The sequence below is a fragment of the Zea mays genome, chromosome 9 (assembly GCF_902167145.1).
Source record: "Zea mays cultivar B73 chromosome 9, Zm-B73-REFERENCE-NAM-5.0, whole genome shotgun sequence".
In the NCBI taxonomy this organism is placed as follows: domain Eukaryota; kingdom Viridiplantae; phylum Streptophyta; class Magnoliopsida; order Poales; family Poaceae; genus Zea; species Zea mays.
The window spans coordinates 19965016-19989170 of NC_050104.1; the positions used below are offsets into that span (position 1 = coordinate 19965016).

At 43.9% G+C, this 24155-nt stretch overlaps 1 protein-coding gene across 1 annotated transcript; it reads left to right on the plus strand.

Moving 5' to 3' along the window:
• Nucleotides 1–394: 394 nt before the first annotated feature.
• Nucleotides 395–14406, plus strand: LOC103639786 (aspartic proteinase oryzasin-1; the record flags this gene model as incomplete). Its single annotated transcript, XM_008662496.3, has 9 exons — nt 395–541; nt 626–665; nt 12423–12487; nt 13011–13124; nt 13228–13292; nt 13434–13593; nt 13675–13794; nt 13912–14000; nt 14089–14406. Coding segments are annotated over 9 exons (885 nt in total), but the record flags the coding sequence as incomplete, so codon positions are not given.
• Nucleotides 14407–24155: the final 9749 nt, after the last annotated feature.

The following is a 24155-nucleotide window of genomic DNA, read 5'->3' on the forward strand; positions in this document are numbered from 1 at the left end:
GTCGTCTTGAAACATCCCTCAGTTGAAAACAGTATCAGGGGTAAGTTCTTTTTCCCCTGATAGAAACCATCAAATGCATAAAATTCTTTCAGTTGATTAGCGATTTGGTTTACCAACACATGATTACTGGTCTTCCAGTAACTGGTAGGTAGGTATGCAGCTCCTGTGCTGTGAAGTTGTTGAGAAGACTGACGCAGTGGTCTATCGTTGAAAGGTAAACAGCAGCGCACCTTCCTGTAACTGGTAGATAGGTATTCAGGTGTGGTCGTTTTTCTAAGGTAAGCAATTTTATAAGTTATTACTATCTGGCAGTTCATGATTACTGGTCTTTCTTTTTTCACTGCCTTGGGTTTTCTGATCTAAGGAGGAAGGCAAGATCATGAATACTACTCAATGCTTCAGCGACCCTGTTTTCTCTTTCTGGTTTAACCGACATGCTGATGAAGGAGAAGGTGGTGAAATTGTATTTGGTGGAATGGATTCTAGCCACTACAAGGGTGATCACACGTTTGTCCCAGTCACTCGGAAGGGATACTGGCAGGTTGGTTTTTGTTTCTTGTATTCTCTAATAACTTTGTTTTTCGAATGTATATATCGGTTTAAAGTGTACAATTTGTTGATGCAGTTCAACATGGGTGATGTACTGGTTGATGGAAAGTCCACTGGTACTGTGTAACACCCGGTTTTAAAGGGACAAAACCGGGTGCATCTCATACATGCGCCAAGAAGACAACATATATAATAACAGAGTGTATAGAGATAAATGTCATAAATCATCAGAGTATTTATTACATAGCGGAAGACTTATTACAAAATAAGAGATAAATATAAAACGAACTAAGGATCGTCGGCGCCAATGTCGACTGGGAAACGCCACCTAGATCAGATCGAACTCCTCAGTGTTAGGCGGCTCCTCCTGAACCACCTGATCATCTCCTGTGGGGGGGGTGTGAGACAGCAAGGGTGAGCTCACACATGATCATCGCTCAACAAGTTGTGGGGAATAATGTGACACGAACTCACCAAAGGTGGGAGCTCATGTGAAGTGTAAGGCTGATCAATGATAGGGGTTAAAGCTGAGCATTGCTTTTAAGTAGTTGGTCAAAATTTTATTAGCAGTTACTAAGTGTAAGTAAATACCAAACCATAAGTAAAGTAATAGAACAAAATTAATAACAAACCCATGCAATGCAAATGACAAAATTGAATTTAAGTTCCATAATTTAAACATCAGAGAGTCCTGAGCTGCTCATGACCGCGAGCACGGCTAGTATACCAGTTTTACACTCTGCAGAGGTTGTACCCTTTACCCACAAGTCATGCTACCCATCTGCCAAGGGGTCATGAATCCCATACACCTCTACCTAGGAAGCGCGGCAGGGCAACACTACGAGGCCTTTACAAAGTTCCACTAGCTTCCGAAAACCCGCTACAGTTTATGGGAAGATCCAGTACAGGGTTCCTGGCTGACCGCCATCGCAGCAAAATCAACCAGGGACCTCCCCGCACTGACCTCTCCCCTACTGCCCTTGCCCCTTTCGGGTAAGGTAGTCTTCCACTAGCTTTCCTAGTTAATCAGCCAAGGGCGTCCCATTAAACCCTTGTGGTGGCACGTGGTTCTCAAGTTAAGCTCTATGTTCCAATTAACATTAATGATAACAACATGAACATAAACAGAATAACAACAAGAATTGGAACATAGAGGTGATAAATGATTATCCCAAAACCATATAAAGCAATAGCCAACTACCCAAGTGATTCAGGGGTAAACAAGGTAATGAGATAAACAATCTAGGGTGACCTATTGGGTCCCATCAAAATTAACCTATGCATGGATAAGTGATATTAAAGAACATTATTGGGTAAAAAGTGGTCAATGGCACAACTTGCCTGGCACTTGAGAATCCAGGTACCAACTTGCTTTTCAGATGACACACGTCCTCGCGCTAGTCGTAGCAATACAAGCAAACATGATATAGATAAAATTAACATCACACCAAACATAAGAACATACTGCATAATAATGATATACTCGGTGCTACGAGACTAACGCAACTCGAACGGATCAAATCGGAGTTAAAACGGAGGAGTTATGATTTTCTGAAGATTCTTATGTGTTTTGTACAAGATTAAATGGGATATAAATTCTAATGTGACTTTCATATCAAAACAGTGGTATTAGATGATATACAATAATATTACAAAATTATAGGAATTGGAACGAATTAATTTGGGCTTAATATGAATTTTCTATGAATTACCCAAGTTTTATAATTATTTTTATACTCAAAATCAATTTCTAAATCTATTTTCTGTTTTCATTTAATTCCTGGACTGGGCCTCATTTATCGAAAAGCGCAGGGGCTAGCTCGCAAGTTTTCCCGAGACTCAGAATAACCCCAAGGTGGACGGCGGGTTGATTTCAGTAAAGTAGAGGGGCTCTTTAGCAATATGAACTAGCGAAAGGGTACGGGTGATTCTAGACCGTTGGATCCCAGTCTACGGTCTGGATTTAAAATACCCCGGCACGCTCTCACCCGTCGAAGCACAGATCTACGGTCACGGTTCCATTGAACGAAGGGGTAAACTACCATTTATCTAGACCGCCCACCAACAGATCAACGGCCAGTGGCCCTTCTTCCTTCTCCCCCAAACTCCGATCGACGGCACGCTAGCACCCGGCGGCGCGCATGGCCAGCCGAAGGGTAGGATAGCATTCGAGTGCTCCAAATTCAAAATTGACAGGCGCTACACCGATCTGTGGTTGCGACGAACTAATGAGGGACCAAACTTACCGGATTTGGTGGTGGAGAGACCCCAGCTACGGCGAGATGCAGTCCACGGTGTTCCTGGAACTCCGGTAAGCGATTCCCCGCGCTCTGGTCAAGGATTCGCCGAGGCGAGCCCGAATTCACCACCGCCATGGTCCGATGATGCTCCCGGTCCAACACCCGAGGTTTGAGAGGTTGCCTAGCGTGACTCCCGCGGCGGCTTGCCTTTTTTTTCCGCCCGCACTGGTGAGCGCGGCCAGAAGCTCCAGGGGTGCCCACGAAGCTTGATTCGGCGATGAAGACGCGCGTCTGGGTCCACCGCTCCTGCCCACCCTCACGAATCCGCCCAACAGCCGACCGTAGTCGCGGAGGAAGCCTGACGGCGGCGGTCCTCACACGGCGGCCCGATGTTCTCGAACGGCACCAGGCGGAAGACGAGAGTAAAAGGGGGAAAGGGTAGCGGCTAGGTTTCCTTTATAACAGCCTAGGCGAGGCAGGCGAGGTGGTTGAGGGTCCGGTCCACGGGTGCGCGGCAATGGCGGCATGGCCGCGGCTTTGGCGGAGGTGAGGGACGACCCGGACACAGCAGAGGGGAAAGAGACTGACGCGCGGGGCCCACCCGTCGGCGCCATACCGCGCGAGCACCAGCTGGGCCACCCGAGTGCAATGGCTAAGTGGGCCAAAAATTGGTTCTGCGGCCCAAAGCAAGCTTCTTTTCCTTTTCTTTTATCTCTTCTTTTCTTTTTACTCCTATTTGAATTTTCCCCTTTTTATTTGAGTCTCCAAATTTGAATTTGCATATGAGTTTCACCCTTGAGTCAAATGTACACATTCAAATCCTAGTATAGAAATAATATTTTTTTTATGTATATTTTTTTATACTTATTTTTTTATCCTCATAATATTTTCTTTCTCTTTCCTTAATTTCTAGGGTTTCCTTTGGAACTTAAATTCTAATTTGAGCATTACATTATTTTTGTACTATCACACAAAATGCACACAAAATAAAATCCAGCCTGAATGCCTGATGCACGGTTTAGTGGCATGTCTTTTATTAATTATTTGTTTTTGAATATGGTGTTCACATGTGATGATGTCTAAAGGTCAAACTCACATAAGAAGAAAATGTTTCTCTATTTATATTATTCCTAACAAATTACAAATTGGGTATTACAAATCCCACCCCCCTTAAAAATAATCTCGTCCTCGAGATTTAAGATGAACTAGAGAAAAGGTGGGGAAAATCTATACGAAGCTCTTCTTCTCTTTCCCAAGTTGCTTCATCTTCACTGTGGTGACTCCATTGGACTTTGCACATCTTTATCACCTTATTTCTCGTAACCCGAGTCAATGTATCCAAAATCTTGATCGGGTACTCCGTGTAAGTCAAATCACCTTGAACACTGAGCTCTTCCATTGGTAACTGTTCCTCAGGGACACGGAGACACTTCTTAAGTTGTGACACGTGGAACACATTATGCACATCCGATAGAGTAGCAGGTAACTCGAGTTGGTATGCCATCTCCCCAACTCTTCTAAAGATCAAGAATGGTCCAATATAGCGAGGGGACAATTTGCCCTTAACTTTAAATCTCCTCATTCCACGCGGTGGTGACACCTTGAGGTACACATAATCTCCTTCTTCAAATTCCAGTGGCCTTCTTCTATTATCAGCATAACTCTTTTGCCTGGTTTGAGCCACCCTCAAATTCTCTCGAATTATACGGACTTGTTCTTCTGCTTCTTGAATCAATTCAGGCCCAAAGAACTGTCTCTCTCCAGTCTGATCCCAATATAAAGGAGTCCTGCACTTTCTCCCATATAAAGCTTCAAAAGGTGACATCTTCAGACTGGCTTGATAGCTATTGTTATATGAGAATTCAGCATAAGGTAGACTTTTATCCCAACTTCCTCCATGCTGAAGGGCACATGCTCTCAACATATCTTCCAATACTTGATTAGTCCTTTCAGTCTGTCCATCAGTCTGAGGGTGATAAGCTGTACTGAAATTCAACTTTGTACTCATGTTCTCATGAAAGCTTCTCCAAAATCTTGAGGTAAACTGCGAACCTCGATCAGATACGATCTTCTTTGGTACTCCATGTAAACACACAATCCGAGCCATATATAACTCTGCTAGCTGAGAACCTTTATATGTAGTCTTCACAGGAATGAAGTGAGCCACTTTAGTCAATCTATCCACAATTACCCATATTGCTTCATATCCTTTCTGGGTGCGAGGCAATCCAGTAATGAAATCCATACCAATCTCTTCCCATTTCCACTCGGGTATCTTAAGTGGGTGCAATAGTCCAGCTGGCCTCTGGTGTTCAGCCTTAACTCTTTGACATACATCACACATAGCCACATGTGCAGCCACATCTCTTTTCAATCCATACCACCAATACTTTCGCTTCAAATCCTGGTACATCTTGGTACTACCAGGATGAATAGAATAATCCGAGTCATGGGCCTCTTTCAATATAGTCTCTCGAAGGCTTTTAATATCAGGAACACACATTCTGTCCTTGAACCATACGGTGCCTTGCTCATCTTCCGTGAACTCCGGAACTCGACCTTCAGTAATCAGATCCTTAATCTCTTTTATTTTAGCATCACCAATTTGTCCTTTGCGGATCTCTTGCTCCAAAGTAGGTTCCACATCAATAGTAACTCCTTCAGTATGAGCAACTATCCCCAGGTTAAGTCTCCTGAAATCCTCAACAATCTCATTGGGTAGCTGGGCAACAATAGCTGAATGAACATGCTCCTTGCGACTCAAGGCATCTGCAACCAAATTAGCCTTGCCCGGGTGATAGTGAATCTCCAAATCATAATCCTTTATAAGCTCCAACCAACGACGTTGCCTAAGGTTGAGATCCTTCTGAGTGAATATATACTTCAAACTCTTATGATCCGTATATACTTGGCACTTAGTCCCCATAATGTAATGTCTCCAAATCTTAAGAGCATGCACAACGGCTGCCAGTTCTAAGTCATGAGTGGGGTAGTTCAACTCTTGTTTCCGCAATTGATGAGAAGCATAGGCAATCACATGTCCTTCTTGCATGAGCACACATCCTAAGCCTTGGCCACATGCGTCGCAATAGATGTCAAATCCTTTCTGTAGGTCTGGCATAACCAATACTGGTGGCGACATTAATCTTTTCTTCAATTGCTCAAAGCTGTCTTGGCACTTCTCGTCCCACTTAAATTCTTTTCCCTTCTCCAAAAGTGAAGTCATAGGCTTAGCAATCTTAGAAAATCCTTCAATAAATCTCCGATAATAGCCTGCTAATCCCAAGAAACTCCGAATCTCAGTAACTGTAGTGGGTGCTCTCCACTCCATTATCTCCTTAACTTTAGCAGGATCCACTGAAATTCCTCCATTAGAAATAATATGTCCAAGAAATGGCACCTCGCCAATCCAAAACTCGCACTTGCTGAACTTGGCATATAGTTGATTATCTCGTAGCTTCTGTAGCACCATCCTCAGATGTTCCTCGTGATCACTATCACTCTGAGAATAAATAAGAATATCGTCGATGAATACCACGACGAATCTGTCCAAATACTCCATAAACACCTTGTTCATCAAGTTCATAAAATAAGCTGGTGCATTGGTTAATCCAAATGACATAACAGTAAACTCATATAATCCATATCTCGTCGAGAAAGCTGTCTTAGGAATATCCGATGGTCTAATCCTCATCTGATGGTAACCCGATCGGAGATCAATCTTCGAAAATACTCTAGCACCTCGCATCTGATCAAATAAATCCTCAATACGGGGCAACGGATACTTGTTCTTCACTGTAACATCATTAAGAGATCTATAATCCACACACATCCGCTGCGATCCATCCTTCTTCTGTACAAACAAGACCGGTGCTCCCCAAGGTGAGGAACTCGGACGAATGTACCCAGCCTCTTGTAACTCAGTTAACTGCTTCTTAAGTTCCTTTAGTTCTTCTACGGACATCCTATATGGCCGTTTAGAAATAGGGGCGGTTCCAGGTAAGAGGTCAATAACAAACTCAACTTCTCTCTCAGGTGGCATCCCTGGTAACTCCTCTGGAAAGACATCCGGAAAATCTCTAACCACCCGGATGTTGTCACCAGCAAACTCCTCAGGTATAAAGAACATTGCACGCATGGGTGAGGAGGTTACTGCAATATTAACTTGAAACCTTTCTCCTTTAGTGGTAGTGAGTTCTACGGTACCTCTACCACATGCTATAACGGCCTTTGCCTTCCTTAACCATGACATACCAAGGATCAAATCTATACCGCTTGACTCCAATATTATAGCAGTGGCTCCAAATTCTCTACCCATAATGGTTAATGTCAATCTACGTGTCATTTGATTCGCCTCAACATGCCCTTTAGGTGTAATTACTATCATGGGTTTTCTCATATTTAGCAGTGGTATTTCATTTGCGTTGGCATATCTAGCAGACATGAATGAATGTGTAGCACCAGAATCAAATAATATTGTTGCAGGAATTGCATTAACATAAAACATACCAATTACGAGGTCCCCTCCATCCGGAGTAGCATCAACGCTGACTTGATTAACCTTGGCGATAGAATATCCCTTGCTAGAACCTGGTGTTTGCTGCCTGTTCTGAACTGGTGTAGTAGCAATCCTCTGTGGGCAGACATTTGCATAATGACCAATCTTCCCACACTTGAAACATTGAGTGCCCGGACTCTGTCCTGAAAACTTCGTCGGGGTGCCAGTGGGAGTAGCCTGTCGAGGGGGTGTCCTCAGTGGTGACTGCTGAACTGGGCGTGGTCCTCCGGGTCGAGTCGGTGTACCCTGTGGTGAGCTATAGCGAGGACGAACAATGCTGCTTCCTTGTCCTTGAGATATTGCCTTTCTCTTCAAATCTCCCAGCTGAACACGCTTGTGTTCAATAGCAAGTGCCTTATCCAACAGTCTCTAAAATGATGGAAATGTGTGTGCCACTAGAGCATACTGCAGGGGTCCATTAAGTCCTTCAATAAAATGCTCTTGCTTCCTCTCGTCTTCAGCAACTTCTTCAGGGGCATATCTGGATAACTGAATAAACTTGTCGCGGTACTCGCTGACTGACATACTTCCTTGCTTCAGCGACAGAAATTCCTTCTTCTTGATCTTTATCATCCCAGCTGGAATATGGTAGTTCCTGAATTGTGTACAGAACTCTGCCCAGGTAATAGTATCCGCAGCATCATGGGCAGCAGTATAAGAATCCCACCAGTCAGCAGCAGGACCAGTCAGACGTCCAGAAGCATATAAAACCTTCTCCCGGTCCGTGCAATGTGCAATATTCAGCATCTTTTCAACGGATTTCAGCCAATCATCCGCGTCCAGTGGATCAGGTGAGCTTGCAAATGTAGGTGGCTTATGACTCATGAATTCCCGATGCTTATCACGGGGTGGAACTGGTGGTGGTGGTGGAGGCAATGGCACTTGTTGCTGTTGTTGCTGTTGCATTTGTTGTTGCAGTTGCTGTTGTTGCGCCCTCCTTTCTTGGCGTATCTCATCTCTCTCCTGGCGCAGCTCCTGGCGTATATCTTCTCTTTCCTGACGCATCTCTTGGCGTTCTTGCTGCATCTGGGCACGCATATCAGCCATGGTATCCGCCATTTGCTGCATCACCGCCATCTGAGCAGCAACCAGTGGGTCAACTCCGCCTGGTGGAGGATTGGGGGGATTCATCTCTGCAGGCTGTGGCTGGGGTTGTCTGTATATCCTCCGAGTATGTCGATTAGGAGGCAAATCAATTCCACCACCCCGCCTGGTATTGACCATCTGAGTTAGATACTTATGGTAAGAAAATAGTAGCCAAGGCAGTAATTACAATCATGTTTATTTGGGGGATTTATTAGCTAAGTAGATTAGTGTGTCACCTACTAAAGCTAATACAATACCTTATAGTGGTACATGCTAAGATGTCCATCTATACTATTTCAATCAATCAAAGAAGCGAATCAGGCATTGATCATCAGAACAATCAACCAACATTTTTAATAGAGAAAATAGTTTTAATTTTGTCTTAGGCTTCCTATCTCTTAAAAATGTCATAGGGGTAGGGATTCCAAGGTGTGAAATCCGTCGTGTCTTGGAGTAGAAAAGGTAAGAATGATCAGAGTAGAACAGTAGAAGGTGAGACAGGATCAAGATAAGTGTAGAAAGAATCAGAGTAAGGTGAGTGTAGAATGAATCAGAATGAGATAAGTAGGTAAGGGTTTGTCCAGTCTATCTAGGTTTCGTCCTACAGTCAACATTTCCTCTGATACCACTTCTGTAACACCCGGTTTTAAAGGGACAAAACCGGGTGCATCTCATACATGCGCCAAGAAGACAACATATATAATAACAGAGTGTATAGAGATAAATGTCATAAATCATCAGAGTATTTATTACATAGCGGAAGACTTATTACAAAATAAGAGATAAATATAAAACGAACTAAGGATCGTCGGCGCCAATGTCGACTGGGAAACGCCACCTAGATCAGATCGAACTCCTCAGTGTTAGGCGGCTCCTCCTGAACCACCTGATCATCTCCTGTGGGGGGGGGTGTGAGACAGCAAGGGTGAGCTCACACATGATCATCGCTCAACAAGTTGTGGGGAATAATGTGACACGAACTCACCAAAGGTGGGAGCTCATGTGAAGTGTAAGGCTGATCAATGATAGGGGTTAAAGCTGAGCATTGCTTTTAAGTAGTTGGTCAAAATTTTATTAGCAGTTACTAAGTGTAAGTAAATACCAAACCATAAGTAAAGTAATAGAACAAAATTAATAACAAACCCATGCAATGCAAATGACAAAATTGAATTTAAGTTCCATAATTTAAACATCAGAGAGTCCTGAGCTGCTCATGACCGCGAGCACGGCTAGTATACCAGTTTTACACTCTGCAGAGGTTGTACCCTTTACCCACAAGTCATGCTACCCATCTGCCAAGGGGTCATGAATCCCATACACCTCTACCTAGGAAGCGCGGCAGGGCAACACTACGAGGCCTTTACAAAGTTCCACTAGCTTTCGAAAACCCGCTACAGTTTATGGGAAGATCCAGTACAGGGTTCCTGGCTGACCGCCATCGCAGCAAAATCAACCAGGGACCTCCCCGCACTGACCTCTCCCCTACTGCCCTTGCCCCTTTCGGGTAAGGTAGTCTTCCACTAGCTTTCCTAGTTAATCAGCCAAGGGCGTCCCATTAAACCCTTGTGGTGGCACGTGGTTCTCAAGTTAAGCTCTATGTTCCAATTAACATTAATGATAACAACATGAACATAAACAGAATAACAACAAGAATTGGAACATAGAGGTGATAAATGATTATCCCAAAACCATATAAAGCAATAGCCAACTACCCAAGTGATTCAGGGGTAAACAAGGTAATGAGATAAACAATCTAGGGTGACCTATTGGGTCCCATCAAAATTAACCTATGCATGGATAAGTGATATTAAAGAACATTATTGGGTAAAAAGTGGTCAAGGGCACAACTTGCCTGGCACTTGAGAATCCAGGTACCAACTTGCTTTTCAGATGACACACGTCCTCGCGCTAGTCGTAGCAATACAAGCAAACATGATATAGATAAAATTAACATCACACCAAACATAAGAACATACTGCATAATAATGATATACTCGGTGCTACGAGACTAACGCAACTCGAACGGATCAAATCGGAGTTAAAACGGAGGAGTTATGATTTTCTGAAGATTCTTATGTGTTTTGTACAAGATTAAATGGGATATAAATTCTAATGTGACTTTCATATCAAAACAGTGGTATTAGATGATATACAATAATATTACAAAATTATAGGAATTGGAACGAATTAATTTGGGCTTAATATGAATTTTCTATGAATTACCCAAGTTTTATAATTATTTTTATACTCAAAATCAATTTCTAAATCTATTTTCTGTTTTCATTTAATTCCTGGACTGGGCCTCATTTATCGAAAAGCGCAGGGGCTAGCTCGCAAGTTTTCCCGAGACTCAGAATAACCCCAAGGTGGACGGCGGGTTGATTTCAGTAAAGTAGAGGGGCTCTTTAGCAATATGAACTAGCGAAAGGGTACGGGTGATTCTAGACCGTTGGATCCCAGTCTACGGTCTGGATTTAAAATACCCCGGCACGCTCTCACCCGTCGAAGCACAGATCTACGGTCACGGTTCCATTGAACGAAGGGGTAAACTACCATTTATCTAGACCGCCCACCAACAGATCAACGGCCAGTGGCCCTTCTTCCTTCTCCCCCAAACTCCGATCGACGGCACGCTAGCACCCGGCGGCGCGCATGGCCAGCCGAAGGGTAGGATAGCATTCGAGTGCTCCAAATTCAAAATTGACAGGCGCTACACCGATCTGTGGTTGCGACGAACTAATGAGGGACCAAACTTACCGGATTTGGTGGTGGAGAGACCCCAGCTACGGCGAGATGCAGTCCACGGTGTTCCTGGAACTCCGGTAAGCGATTCCCCGCGCTCTGGTCAAGGATTCGCCGAGGCGAGCCCGAATTCACCACCGCCATGGTCCGATGATGCTCCCGGTCCAACACCCGAGGTTTGAGAGGTTGCCTAGCGTGACTCCCGCGGCGGCTTGCCTTTTTTTTTCCGCCCGCACTGGTGAGCGCGGCCAGAAGCTCCAGGGGTGCCCACGAAGCTTGATTCGGCGATGAAGACGCGCGTCTGGGTCCACCGCTCCTGCCCACCCTCACGAATCCGCCCAACAGCCGACCGTAGTCGCGGAGGAAGCCTGACGGCGGCGGTCCTCACACGGCGGCCCGATGTTCTCGAACGGCACCAGGCGGAAGACGAGAGTAAAAGGGGGAAAGGGTAGCGGCTAGGTTTCCTTTATAACAGCCTAGGCGAGGCAGGCGAGGTGGTTGAGGGTCCGGTCCACGGGTGCGCGGCAATGGCGGCATGGCCGCGGCTTTGGCGGAGGTGAGGGACGACCCGGACACAGCAGAGGGGAAAGAGACTGACGCGCGGGGCCCACCCGTCGGCGCCATACCGCGCGAGCACCAGCTGGGCCACCCGAGTGCAATGGCTAAGTGGGCCAAAAATTGGTTCTGCGGCCCAAAGCAAGCTTCTTTTCCTTTTCTTTTATCTCTTCTTTTCTTTTTACTCCTATTTGAATTTTCCCCTTTTTATTTGAGTCTCCAAATTTGAATTTGCATATGAGTTTCACCCTTGAGTCAAATGTACACATTCAAATCCTAGTATAGAAATAATATTTTTTTTATGTATATTTTTTTATACTTATTTTTTTATCCTCATAATATTTTCTTTCTCTTTCCTTAATTTCTAGGGTTTCCTTTGGAACTTAAATTCTAATTTGAGCATTACATTATTTTTGTACTATCACACAAAATGCACACAAAATAAAATCCAGCCTGAATGCCTGATGCACGGTTTAGTGGCATGTCTTTTATTAATTATTTGTTTTTGAATATGGTGTTCACATGTGATGATGTCTAAAGGTCAAACTCACATAAGAAGAAAATGTTTCTCTATTTATATTATTCCTAACAAATTACAAATTGGGTATTACATACTGCAATGTTTATATCTTTTGTTATCTAATCTCATGTCAATGAGAAATATAACTAAATGTGGCATCTATCATTATCAGGGTTTTGTGCCGGCGGCTGTGCAGCCATGGCAGATTCTGGAACTTCCTTGCTTGCTGGCCCCACAGTAAGTTTTGAGCTCTGTTTTTATCGGCATTTGAGATTGAAGCATGTGCTTAGTTTTTTTGTGTCTTTGGTGATATTTTACGTATATAATAAAACCTTTTCCGAATGACCCTTATCTTCGTTGAATGAAAAATGTAGTTGATGCTATCGTGTCTGCCTAAAAATGCCCCCTTGCTACTTCTATTACTGTATCATCATATCATGCCCTTGTGTTGACAAATCGATTGTCAGGTGCTTAAGACCTTGATAGACAGTTTGGAAATTAGACCCAGTTAGATATACTGGGTTGCCTCCTGGACACTTTACCCTACTTTTGATATTTGCCTAGATGGTGTGTGGTGGTCTGAACATATATGATCATCACTCTCCTTTTTCTGTATTTTGTGTTCAATCCTGTGGTGCTCACATAAAAATATCTAGGTGGTGACCTAAGTCTGATTACCATTCCCTGCTTTGCATTGCTTTGCATTTTGTGTTGCACCCTGTTTTGCTCTGATGCTTACAAGTTAATATGTTCAATGCAGGCCATAATTACTGAAATCAATGAAAAGATTGGTGTTGCTGGTGTAGTCAGCCAGGAGTGCAAGACTGTTGTTTCTCAATATGGACAACAGATCCTAGATCTTTTGCTAGCTGAGGTTTGTATATTCCAAACCATGGATTTGTTTTTCTGATTGCTGGTTTGATCAATTGCTCTTGAAGCTCTGCGGTAACTCAACTTGCTATTGGGTTATTTTGCAGACACAACCAGCGAAGATCTGTTCTCAGGTTGGTCTGTGCACTTTTGATGGCACTCATGGTGTCAGGTGAGTATTGTAAACAATGTCTGTAGTGTGACATAGCCTGCCATGAACTCATGATAACGATAACCATCTGGGCAATCCTGTCTTATATTATGGTGTCCCTGTACCTCATTTGTTTCTTTGCTATATGTTATACAAAAACAGTGCTGGAATTCGGAGCGTAGTGGATGATGAAGCTGGGAAATCAAATGGTGGTCTCAAGAGTGATCCAATGTGCAATGCCTGTGAGATGGCTGTGGTATGGATGCAGAACCAACTTGCCCAGAACAAGACGCAGGAGCTCATTCTGAACTACATTAATCAGGCGAGCTTAACTGACCCAGAGCACAGAGGCGTTTCTGTACCATTTAGCATGCTGCTTTGCTTAACTATTTCACTATGATAGCTTTGCGAGCGTCTTCCGAGTCCGATGGGAGAATCAGCCGTGGACTGTGGCAGTCTTGCGTCCATGCCTGACATTGCGTTCACCATTGGAGGCAAGAAGTTCAAGCTGAAACCAGAGCAGGTGTGATCCCCTCTCCACTATCACACTCTTGGCCCTTGATCCTTATTAGCCCAACCACACCCCCACACGCTATCTTGTTGCAGTATCTGAACTTGATTCTCTCTTTTGGTTATGCAGTACATTCTGAAGGTTGGTGAAGGACAGGCTGCCCAGTGCATCAGCGGATTCAAAGCTATGGATATCCCACCACCCCGTGGCCCTCTCTGGTAAAACCGTGCACCGCTAAGCTCCTGGTCCTGGCTCGCACGAATCTAAAATCTTTGCGCATAACGTTTGGACTAATTGCAATTCCAGGATCTTGGGTGATGTTTTCATGGGAGTCTACCACACCGTCTTCGATTATGGCAAGCTGAGGGTTGGCTTCGCAGAGTCGGCCTAGGGATATGGTCTGGCAGCTACCCGTCCAGAGGCAAACGCGTAATTTGTGTGTTTATGCGGCCGGCGATGTGTGTATATATGCTACTACATGTTTAGTGATGCATTCCGAGACCTGAGACAACGCCCGTCTGTTTTAACGTGGCGCAAGAATAATTCTGGTTCTGCATGTATTCTCCGTACACAAAGGCGTGTCTGATGCAATGGTGACCATCTTGCGGTTGCGTGTTTGAAATAGCCTTTTCGCATTCGTGGGCATTTGCGGTTGCGGGTTCGGAAAAGATTTTTTTTGTATTTGTGGGATATGCGGGAGGCTTTGTCTTGGTTTTATCTTTTGTTTAGTTTAAGCTACGTAGGATTTGTTTAGTTTTTAAACTCAGGCAACCTTGTCTCGTACTGCGCGTGCTCCCAGCGTCAGATTTCGGGCATTTGGTTGGGCTGGGCTGGCCTTTGAAGCAGACAACATATCCGTAGTCGTCTCATGCTCCGCGTGGCTCTAGAGATGTCAACGAGTGGTTGTAGTGCGGGTGAATAAATACCTGTCTATGTTTATATTAAGTTATTCTGTATTTATAAAGATGGTATCTTATGTACATGTACATGTGTATATATATAGAATACTACCTTCTCAAATCAGATCTAACGGTGCACGATATCGGGGGGGGGGGGGGTCTATTAAACGAACCAACCAAGGATGTAAGGTCAAGATTCTACACGTGCACAAACTTTTTACGTGCACTGAATATTGTCCCCACTCATAATGCCTAACGCGTGGACTTTTAAATCCGCGCTTGCTGGATTAGGCACCCGTTTGATGATAAAAAAATAACTAAACAAAAACATCACAAATAGCATACCACATATCTCTACTAATCCTTAAGACGATAGTGTAGACCAGGCACAACCGTGCCTGTTGGGGGCCTTCGTCCTCCGAAGGTCCTCAAAAACATGATTTGACAATGTTTTCCAAGTGAATTATATGAACAGGTATTTTCGGATTCAGAATTATGGATATGAAGCACGACCAGGACGAAGGCTGAGCCAGACGAAGGTCGGGGGCAGCCGAAGCTGTACGCAGGGAAGCTTCGGCGCGATGGCACAAGGGGGAACCGACCTTAAGATGAAAAGACTTCGGGGTCCTCAATAGATTTCCATAAACCGTTAACAAATGTAATGGACATGAATGTAATTTTACGTGGGCTGCGTCCTGCGTCTATAAATAGATGAACAGTACTCCCGTACTGGGGACGCTGACTTTGCATTTGCCTTTGCGTCACGCCTGTACTTTTTACCTTCTCTCAGGACCGAAGGTACATCTGTAACTTGAAATCATTTCTATTTTCACATGTTAATAAAATAGAAATGATTCCATGATGATGCTTGTATTATATCTCATGCTTTATATGAGTCTTTCGTTTTTACCTTTTATACTTACGAAGGTATGTCTCTTATGACCTTCGTCCGAAACTCATTATTTCCCGAAGGGACATAATGCTTCGAAGGACGAAGGACTTTAACATTTAACACTTTTCATGTTGCCTTGTTCTTAACTCTTAGCATTTGAGAACAAGTCACCAACATTGGCGCCCACCTCCGGTGAACTCACTTCCACTTCTTGAGTTTTTCGGCACCTTCGGCAAGCATCAGCTTCGTCATGCCGCCGAAGAAGGCTCCAGCACCAGGGGCTGGCACGCTGCAGCCGCTGGATCCTAATCAAGATGTCCTTTCTCTCAGAGAGGCACGAAGCCAGAAGAGGAAGGCTACCAGTCCAACACATCCAGAGGATGATCTAGATCAGGAAATTCAGAATCTGGAAATCCTTCAGCAACAGGTTCAACGCAGAAAGGAGAAGATGGCCAGGCTAGCTGAACTGCAGAGGCAGATAGATGAAGCCTCTGAAGAAGTTCGTCATCTTGCTCAGGATGAGCAACTCCGAAGGCCTCAGCATCAAGACCTTCATCAGGAGGGCTTTCACAACGAAGATGACTGGTATGACAATTTCCATCATGGGAATTTTGTTTTTGATGATGCTTCTCCCTTGTCCGCTGAGTTGCAGGCTACGCCTTGGCCTCCGTCCTACAAGCCGCCTCAGCTCCCCGTATTTGATGGCCATTCTGATCCGAAGCAGTTTTTGATGAGCTACGAAGCAACAGTGTCTTCGTACGGTGGCAATGCTTCAGTCATGGCCAAGTCTTTCGTTATGGCTGTCAGAAGTGTTGCTCAAACCTGGTATTCCTCCCTTCGACCAGGAACAATCACTTCATGGCAGAAGCTGAAGGACTTGTTGTTAACCAGCTTTCAAGGATTTCAGACGAAGCCGGTCACTGCTCAGGCTCTGTTCCAGTGCACTCAGGACCCCGAAGAATACCTTCAGGCATATGTCCGAAGGTTTTTGCGTTTGAGGGCACAGGCACCAACGGTGCCCAATGAAATTGTCATTGAGGCCATGATCAAGGGGCTTCGGCCAGGTCCGTCAGCTCAGTACTTCGCCAGGAAGCCTCCTCAAACGCTGGAGAAGCTGCTCCAGAAGATGGATGAATATATTCGAGCTGACAATGATTTTCGCCAAAGAAGGGAGGAGGCCTTCAGATTTTCTGAGATGACCAGGGGCTTCGGAGGAAGATTTTATCCGAGGCATGTCAGATCGATTCATAATTCCAATCAAAATGATGATAAAGGGAGCCAGCAGCAAAGGCCACAGTACTCCTCACAGGCTTCGGGGCAACAGCAAAGCTCCTTCCGACCACCAGCTCCAAGAGGCAGAGGTGCCAGGGGCTTCGGAGGAAGATTTGGCGATCAACCAAGAAGAATCTTTTGCTTATTCTGTGGTGAGAACAAAGGCCATACTACCAGGATGTGCCATGTTACTATACAGAAGCAAAAGGAAATAGCTGAAGCAGCAGCACAACAAGCCCAGCCGAAGCAGGTCATGCATACAGCTTCGTATCATTCGCCCTACATCCCAGAATATGTGGGCAATCATCCTGTAGTCTCTGCTGCTTCGGCAAGTCAGCCTTCAGCTTCCTGGCAACAGCCTCCGCCTCCACCTCCGTTGCAACAAGGTCAGCAGCCAGAAGGGAGCCAATATGCTCCACATCAAAGGGACTTCAGAGAACAGTCCGAAGCTCGCACGGTCAACAGCACCGTGCCAGAATCAAAGCACATCTATTGACAAATATCCTACCTTAATGGCAATCTTTTTCATTCAGTTTTATTCTCTGTAATAAAGGACATTGTTTTCATGTAATTAGTTTCGCTGATTCCTACAAGAAAAATATGTTTTCTTCACAGGTTTGCGACAATAAAAAGGACCTTCGGACTATCGAAAATCCTTTGGAGCAACGAAAAGTCGTTCTAAGAAACGCAGAGTAAGTCTGACGAAGTCACAAAAAGTCGTTCCGAAGGGAGCGCAGCGTAAGTTTTCTGCTCCAAAGTCGTTCCAAAAGGAATGCAGAGCATACAGCGAAAAGTCAACGCTGATACCGCCTAAGTAAAAGGCGAAGAAGCTCCAAAGACGTTCCTAAGGGAATGCAGAGCTTATACCGCCTAAGTAAAAGGCGAAGAAGCTCCAAAGACGTTCCTAAGGGAATGCAGAGCTTATGCCGCCTAAGTAAGAGGCGAAGAAGCTCCAAAGACGTTCCTAAGGGAATGCAGAGCTTACAGCGAAGAATCAGTGCTGATACAAAAATATTGTGTGGGGATATGTGTGTATCTTTCGAAACAAATGTCGTCTACGTAGCATAACATCATTACATCATTTTGCATAGCATAAGCATCATACATCATGTTGCATATGGCCCAAGAAGGGGACACGATATTGATCTTCGGAAGTATGATTTGAAAGAGTGAAAATCGTGGTCCCAAGAAGGGGACACAATATTGATCTTCGGAAGTATGATTTGAAAGAATGGAAATCGTGGTCCCAAGAAGGGGACACAATATTGATTTGCGAAAGTATGATTTGAAAGAGTGAAAATCATGGCCGTAAAGAGAATCAATATTGATCTTCGGAAGTATAGCTTCGGAGAATTTTTTCACGAAGTTTGGATATTCTTCACGAAGCATGAAAAGAAGGGAAGGTGTTTTTTTCGCCAAACTCAAAAACGGTACGTGTGTAAAGTTTCATGCATCGTAAAGAATTGAGTAGCAAAAATAGATATATTACATTCGGGGTTACAAAAATGTTACATTATATTACATTTCCGAAGTTTTTTACAAAAATGTTTAATCCTCTCTCAAAACAACTCCTGCAGCTTCATTCAGAAGCCGATTGACGACTTCGTCCATAATATCTTCGGCCATCTTTTTAATTTCGTCGTCCCCCTTCGGCTGAGGGCCCGAAGGCGCTTTAGTCGGATCTGAAGCAGGACACGACTACATTACTATTACAAATCGCAAGCAGATCTTAAAAGTCTAAAGATTACAACACGATAGAAGCTATTATTTAGTACCTAATTGACCTTCGGGCTCTGTGCTCTTTTCAGCAGCCTTAGCCACTTCTCTAGCATCATGAATGCCCTTTTCACTTCTCTGAATAATTTCTCTTGCCATTTCTCGGCCCCCGTTGTCCCAGATGTTGGTGAAAAATTTTCCCCCAACCGCGCTAGCTTCGGCTGAAGGATCTTTTATATCTTCAGTTGACAAGGTGGCTTCGGACTGTGCTAAAATTTTCACATGTTCACAGCCTTTCTTCTCTAAAATAGTGGCAATCCCTCTGGCGCCAGAGAAGGCACATATATCTCCTCGGCTATTTAAAACTTCTTCGAAGGCTTCAGCTTCGTGGTCAATCCATTCAATGACACCTTCGGGATTGCCCCTCGAAAAATTTTCTTCACTTGAGAATGCGCCGACCTTCGCGAAGCTAGCCTTTAATTTTTTAACACAGTCTATAGATTTATTGTAGCATCTCTTTTTGGATGAACGAAGCTCTTCAACAGTCACTTCTAGGTGATCTGCCCATTGATCGCTGAGTTCACGCTTTGTTTCTTCAAGTATACGTTCTTCTTTAGCTCTGGCCAGTTGTTTCCGAAGGTCTTCAATTTCGCGTTTCTGAGCTTCAGCCTGACTTTTGAAAGCAGCTTCGTCCTCCTTTATTTTATCTATCAATGAGTATAACATTTTGTCTTTTTCGAGACCTTCGTTCCTCAGTTCGATTACTTCGGAACGAAGGTTGCTCAGGGCTATAGTATACCCTTCGTCTTCAGTATCTTTCTGGGCTCTGAGAGCATTGCTAAGAATCAAGCCCTGCAAGGAGGAATATGTGTGTGTGTCAGAGGGTTTAAATGAACGGAAAAATACAAGGATTTCATTTATCATACCTTTAAACTGTTATAAGCTAGGCTGTCAGCCAGATCGTTTTTTGATAGCACCGAAAGTCCGTCTTCTAAAGTTGGGAATCCGAAGCTTCTGCCTATCTCCCGACAGACAGAAATTTCCTTGTTGTCGGGAAGACAGTACAAGAAGTCTTCTTCTCCACTACCATTAAATATTAATGCTCCCTTCGGATATTTCAGTTTTTGGGCATAATGCTGGGCCTCTTGTTCTTCTTTTTCTGATAATTTTTTCCCCGAAGCATGACGAAAAATATAATCACGAATTTTGGGGGATGCTTCGGGGGCAGCAACACTAGATTCTTCAATAGTTAGCTTTGTTATTTTCTCTGCCTCGCTTTTCAAAGTTTTTGCGGACTCTGAAGGTCCAGCTTCGGCTTCAATCTCTTGCTCTGGAGCTGTAGAACCAGAGATTTCAGCTTTTGTTTCAGGAGTAACAGCAGCTTTCTTCGGAGGTGTGCTCGAAGACGTGATCGTTTCCAATACGTCTAGCACATTAGCCATTCTCTTTCTCTTCGGAGTTGCAGCTGGCACTTTTTCATTTTTTGCTGTCCCAATGATTGCTGTAGGACTCAAAACTTCTGATGTTTTGAAGCCCTCAGTTGCTTCTCTTACTTTCTCAATTTTTTCTGTGTGCGGCGCTTCGGTTTTCTCTTTTGTTTCTGACAACAAAATGTTTGATTGTTCTGATTCTATCTTTGGTGGCACTTCGGCCATTTCTGCGATCTCTGGCAACAAGGCCGGCTCGATTAGTTTTTCAGCTTCGGTGGCTGAAGAAGTTTTCCCGGTAAACTCTGGCACCGAAGCTGGTTCAATATGGCGTGGTCGGTGTGTGAAGACCTTCAACCTTTTTCCTTTTGGTTCTGGCTCGCTAGGAGCGGTTCCAGCTTCTTCTTTTTCAGAGGTTATGTTTTTCCTTTTTTGCCTTCGGATGGGATAACAATAATCAGGGTAGAAGAACCCGATTGCATCAAACACTCGGTTCAGTCTCTTCTTTTTTCGGCCTCCGAAGGCTGCTGATAGTGCAGTATTTTCAGCCTTCGAGAATGCCCCAAGTAATTCATCACTTAATATTTCAATGCTTTTCAGCCAGTCATCATCAGGTTCAATAAATTTATCTGCATATTTGAATGTGTATTTTAATCTGACTAGTCCGCCTTCGTCGGACTCTTTGATGGTTTCTTTCGGCATTTCCCACTTTTCTGCAAGTGGCCATATCCTGAAGGCAATGTGCTCCTGGACCAAGTCCCTTGTCCCAATGAAGGAGCAGACTGCGCCGAAGGCTCTTTGGCATTCTTCGGCTGCCTCATCCATTTCAACCTTCGGCCTTCGAAGTCCGAAGCGTTGCCAAATTGGGTACATAATGATACTTTGGACATTATTTTGCGCTGTTAGATCATTTTTCACATAAAACCATTCAGACATCCAGGCTCCGGGCCACCTCTTCCGAAAGGTTGGCACAGGGTAGCTTGACCCGGAGCGGGCGCCGAAGCTGTAGCACCCAAAGTTGTTGTGGTATTGCTCCTTTCCCCAGGGCTTCGTCTCGTACAATAACTCGTGTATGTTGCAGAAGCTTTTAGCGTTTGGTTCCAAACCTTGGCTTCTCGCAGCCCAGACAAAAATCCCCATTCTTATAATAGCTTCGGGAATCAGTTGATGAAGGTAGATTTGGAATGTTTTCAGTACCTCAACAACAAAATTGCTCAGGGGGAATCGAAGCCCAGCTTTGAGGAGGCTTCGGAAAATTACAACTTCATCCTCTTCAGGGGTGGGAGAAGTCTTTTCCCCGGCATCAGCTCTCACAATAGATATGTCTCGGAAGTATCGCCCCCTCATATTATCAATGTGACTCTGCTTGATGGTTGTTTTCCCAAAAACTGAGTGACTTGGTCGCCACGGTCGATCTTCGGCCTCTTCCCCACTACTTTCCACATCATAGCTGTCGCTGTCATCAGTATCTTCGGACAAACCTTCGAGAATCTCCTTCGTGATTTTCTCTGTATTAGTCTCTGCCATCGCTATCAGGAACCCCAGATTCTTCTCCTCCTCGAGACTCAGCTTCGTCTCACCAGGGATCTTCTTGTCTTCAGACATCTTCGGAAACACTAAAAATTTGTTCCCAAGGCCGAAGCTTCGAAATCAAAAAGACCAGCAAATCTCAATGAGCAAGAGCTAAAAATTTTTTAGTGGGCCGAAGCAAAAGGCAAGCGTGTGAACCAAATGAATTCACGATGTGTTCTTATTTATACGCCTAGGGCGTTGAAAGTTAAAAGGCCCCGCTTGTCAGTGAATGTTGCTATTCTAGCAAAGGGAAGGTGTTTTTTCGGACCTTCGGCTCAAGGCCTTCGTCCATATCGCAATCTGAATTTATTATTTACAAATTAATATTGCGAGGGGCTACTGTTGGGGGCCTTCGTCCTCCGAAGGTCCTCAAAAACATGATTTGACAATGTTTTCCAAGTGAATTATATGAACAGGTATTTTCGGATTCAGAATTATGGATATGAAGCACGACCAGGACGAAGGCTGAGCCAGACGAAGGTCGGGGGCAGCCGAAGCTGTACGCAGGGAAGCTTCGGCGCGATGGCACAAGGGGGAACCGACCTTAAGATGAAAAGACTTCGGGGTCCTCAATAGATTTCCATAAACCGTTAACAAATGTAATGGACATGAATGTAATTTTACGTGGGCTGCGTCCTGCGTCTATAAATAGATGAACAGTACTCCCGTACTGGGGACGCTGACTTTGCATTTGCCTTTGCGTCACGCCTGTACTTTTTACCTTCTCTCAGGACCGAAGGTACATCTGTAACTTGAAATCATTTCTATTTTCACATGTTAATAAAATAGAAATGATTCCATGATGATGCTTGTATTATATCTCATGCTTTATATGAGTCTTTCGTTTTTACCTTTTATACTTACGAAGGTATGTCTCTTATGACCTTCGTCCGAAACTCATTATTTCCCGAAGGGACATAATGCTTCGAAGGACGAAGGACTTTAACATTTAACACTTTTCATGTTGCCTTGTTCTTAACTCTTAGCATTTGAGAACAAGTCACCAACAGTGCCCCCGCCTCTATCCCGACCGTCCGATTGCGTCCATCCCCACCGTCCGATCCCGCTACCGCAGCCGCCCCCGCGCAGCGTGCATCCGCATCCTTCCCCGCGCAGCCGCCCGCCCCGGACCCCGGCGCCCCCTCACCTCGCGTTGCCCCAGCCCCCGCCGCGATACCCGCCGTCCTCCCCATGCTCCGCTTCTTTCCCATGAGAGACAGACGGCGCTCGGCGCGATTACCGTCCCACCGCGGCAGCCCTCCTACCTGCTCAGTCTCCCTCCTTCCCCTACCATTACCAAGCCGGTCGTCGCCTCGTCGCATGCATAGAGTCTATTTATATGATATATAAAAACCGTAGCAAAGACATATATTGTGGTATATACACGTTCCAGGCTCAAGGCATGATGTACTACAATATATGTCTTATGTGTAGGATGTAAAGATTCTTCGAAGGAACTTTATTATCGAACTGTTAAGTTACGAGAAAAATTCGTGCAAATATGCCATCCCGGCAAATGTACAACAGAGAGTTAACAATATTGTTAAAAAAGATTAGATTAGTGTACAAGGTGTCAACATATTTACTTATGATTAAGCATTATATATTTACTCTTTAGAAATTAATTGTGTGATTCTATTTCAATCTATTTGGGTAGACATATTTATATCGTTCTGTATCTATGTTTAATAATCACATATTTTGCCGTCACTATTGTACTCACGCCGCCCGTCGCTAAGGCCCTAAGTCCATTGAAGGATCACAATTTGTGTTCCGTGGCATCGCACGGGCACATTCCTAGTATATATATATATATATATATATATATATATATATATATATATATATATATATATATATATATATATATATATATATATATATATATATATATATATATATATATATATATAGAAAACGGTAGTATTGTATGAGCATACTCTTGGCCTTAGGGGAGGGGTTTGTTTCGAGTAACCATTTTTTTGGATCGGGTACTTTGGGTAAATCAAATTTCGAGTCCTGAGAATTGTTACTCAAAATTATGGTGGATTTTATATTACTCGAATTTTTGGGTACTTGAAATTTTGAATTCGAGTACTCCCGAACTATCTGAGCTGTTATGTCAATTTCATAAAAACACATGCACTATATTAAAAATAGTATAAAAACAGTCTAAATAATGATATACATGCACGTAAAAACATTGGTAATTTGCAATCACAAGTTCACAAGTTTATACATATTTAGGGTGTTTGAATACACGATAGCTAATAGTTAGTGACTAAAATTAGCTAGAGACATTCAAACACTCTACCTATTATTTCAGGTATTAGCTATTCTTAGTAAATTCGCTAGCTAGCTAATTCTACTAGCAAATTTTTAGTCAATTAACTACTAGCTTTAGTGCATTCAAACACTTCCTTATACATAATTATAAATGCAAAAAGTGATGAATATATACCGCATGAAAATTTGGGTATTTCAGGTATCTAGTTGTGGTCCTAAATTACTCGAAATAAGTACATATTTTATAAGTTGGTGGAAATTTTGGGTTACGTTTTGTTTTCGCCTAGCCCTCCCGCCCCGAGAGCGACC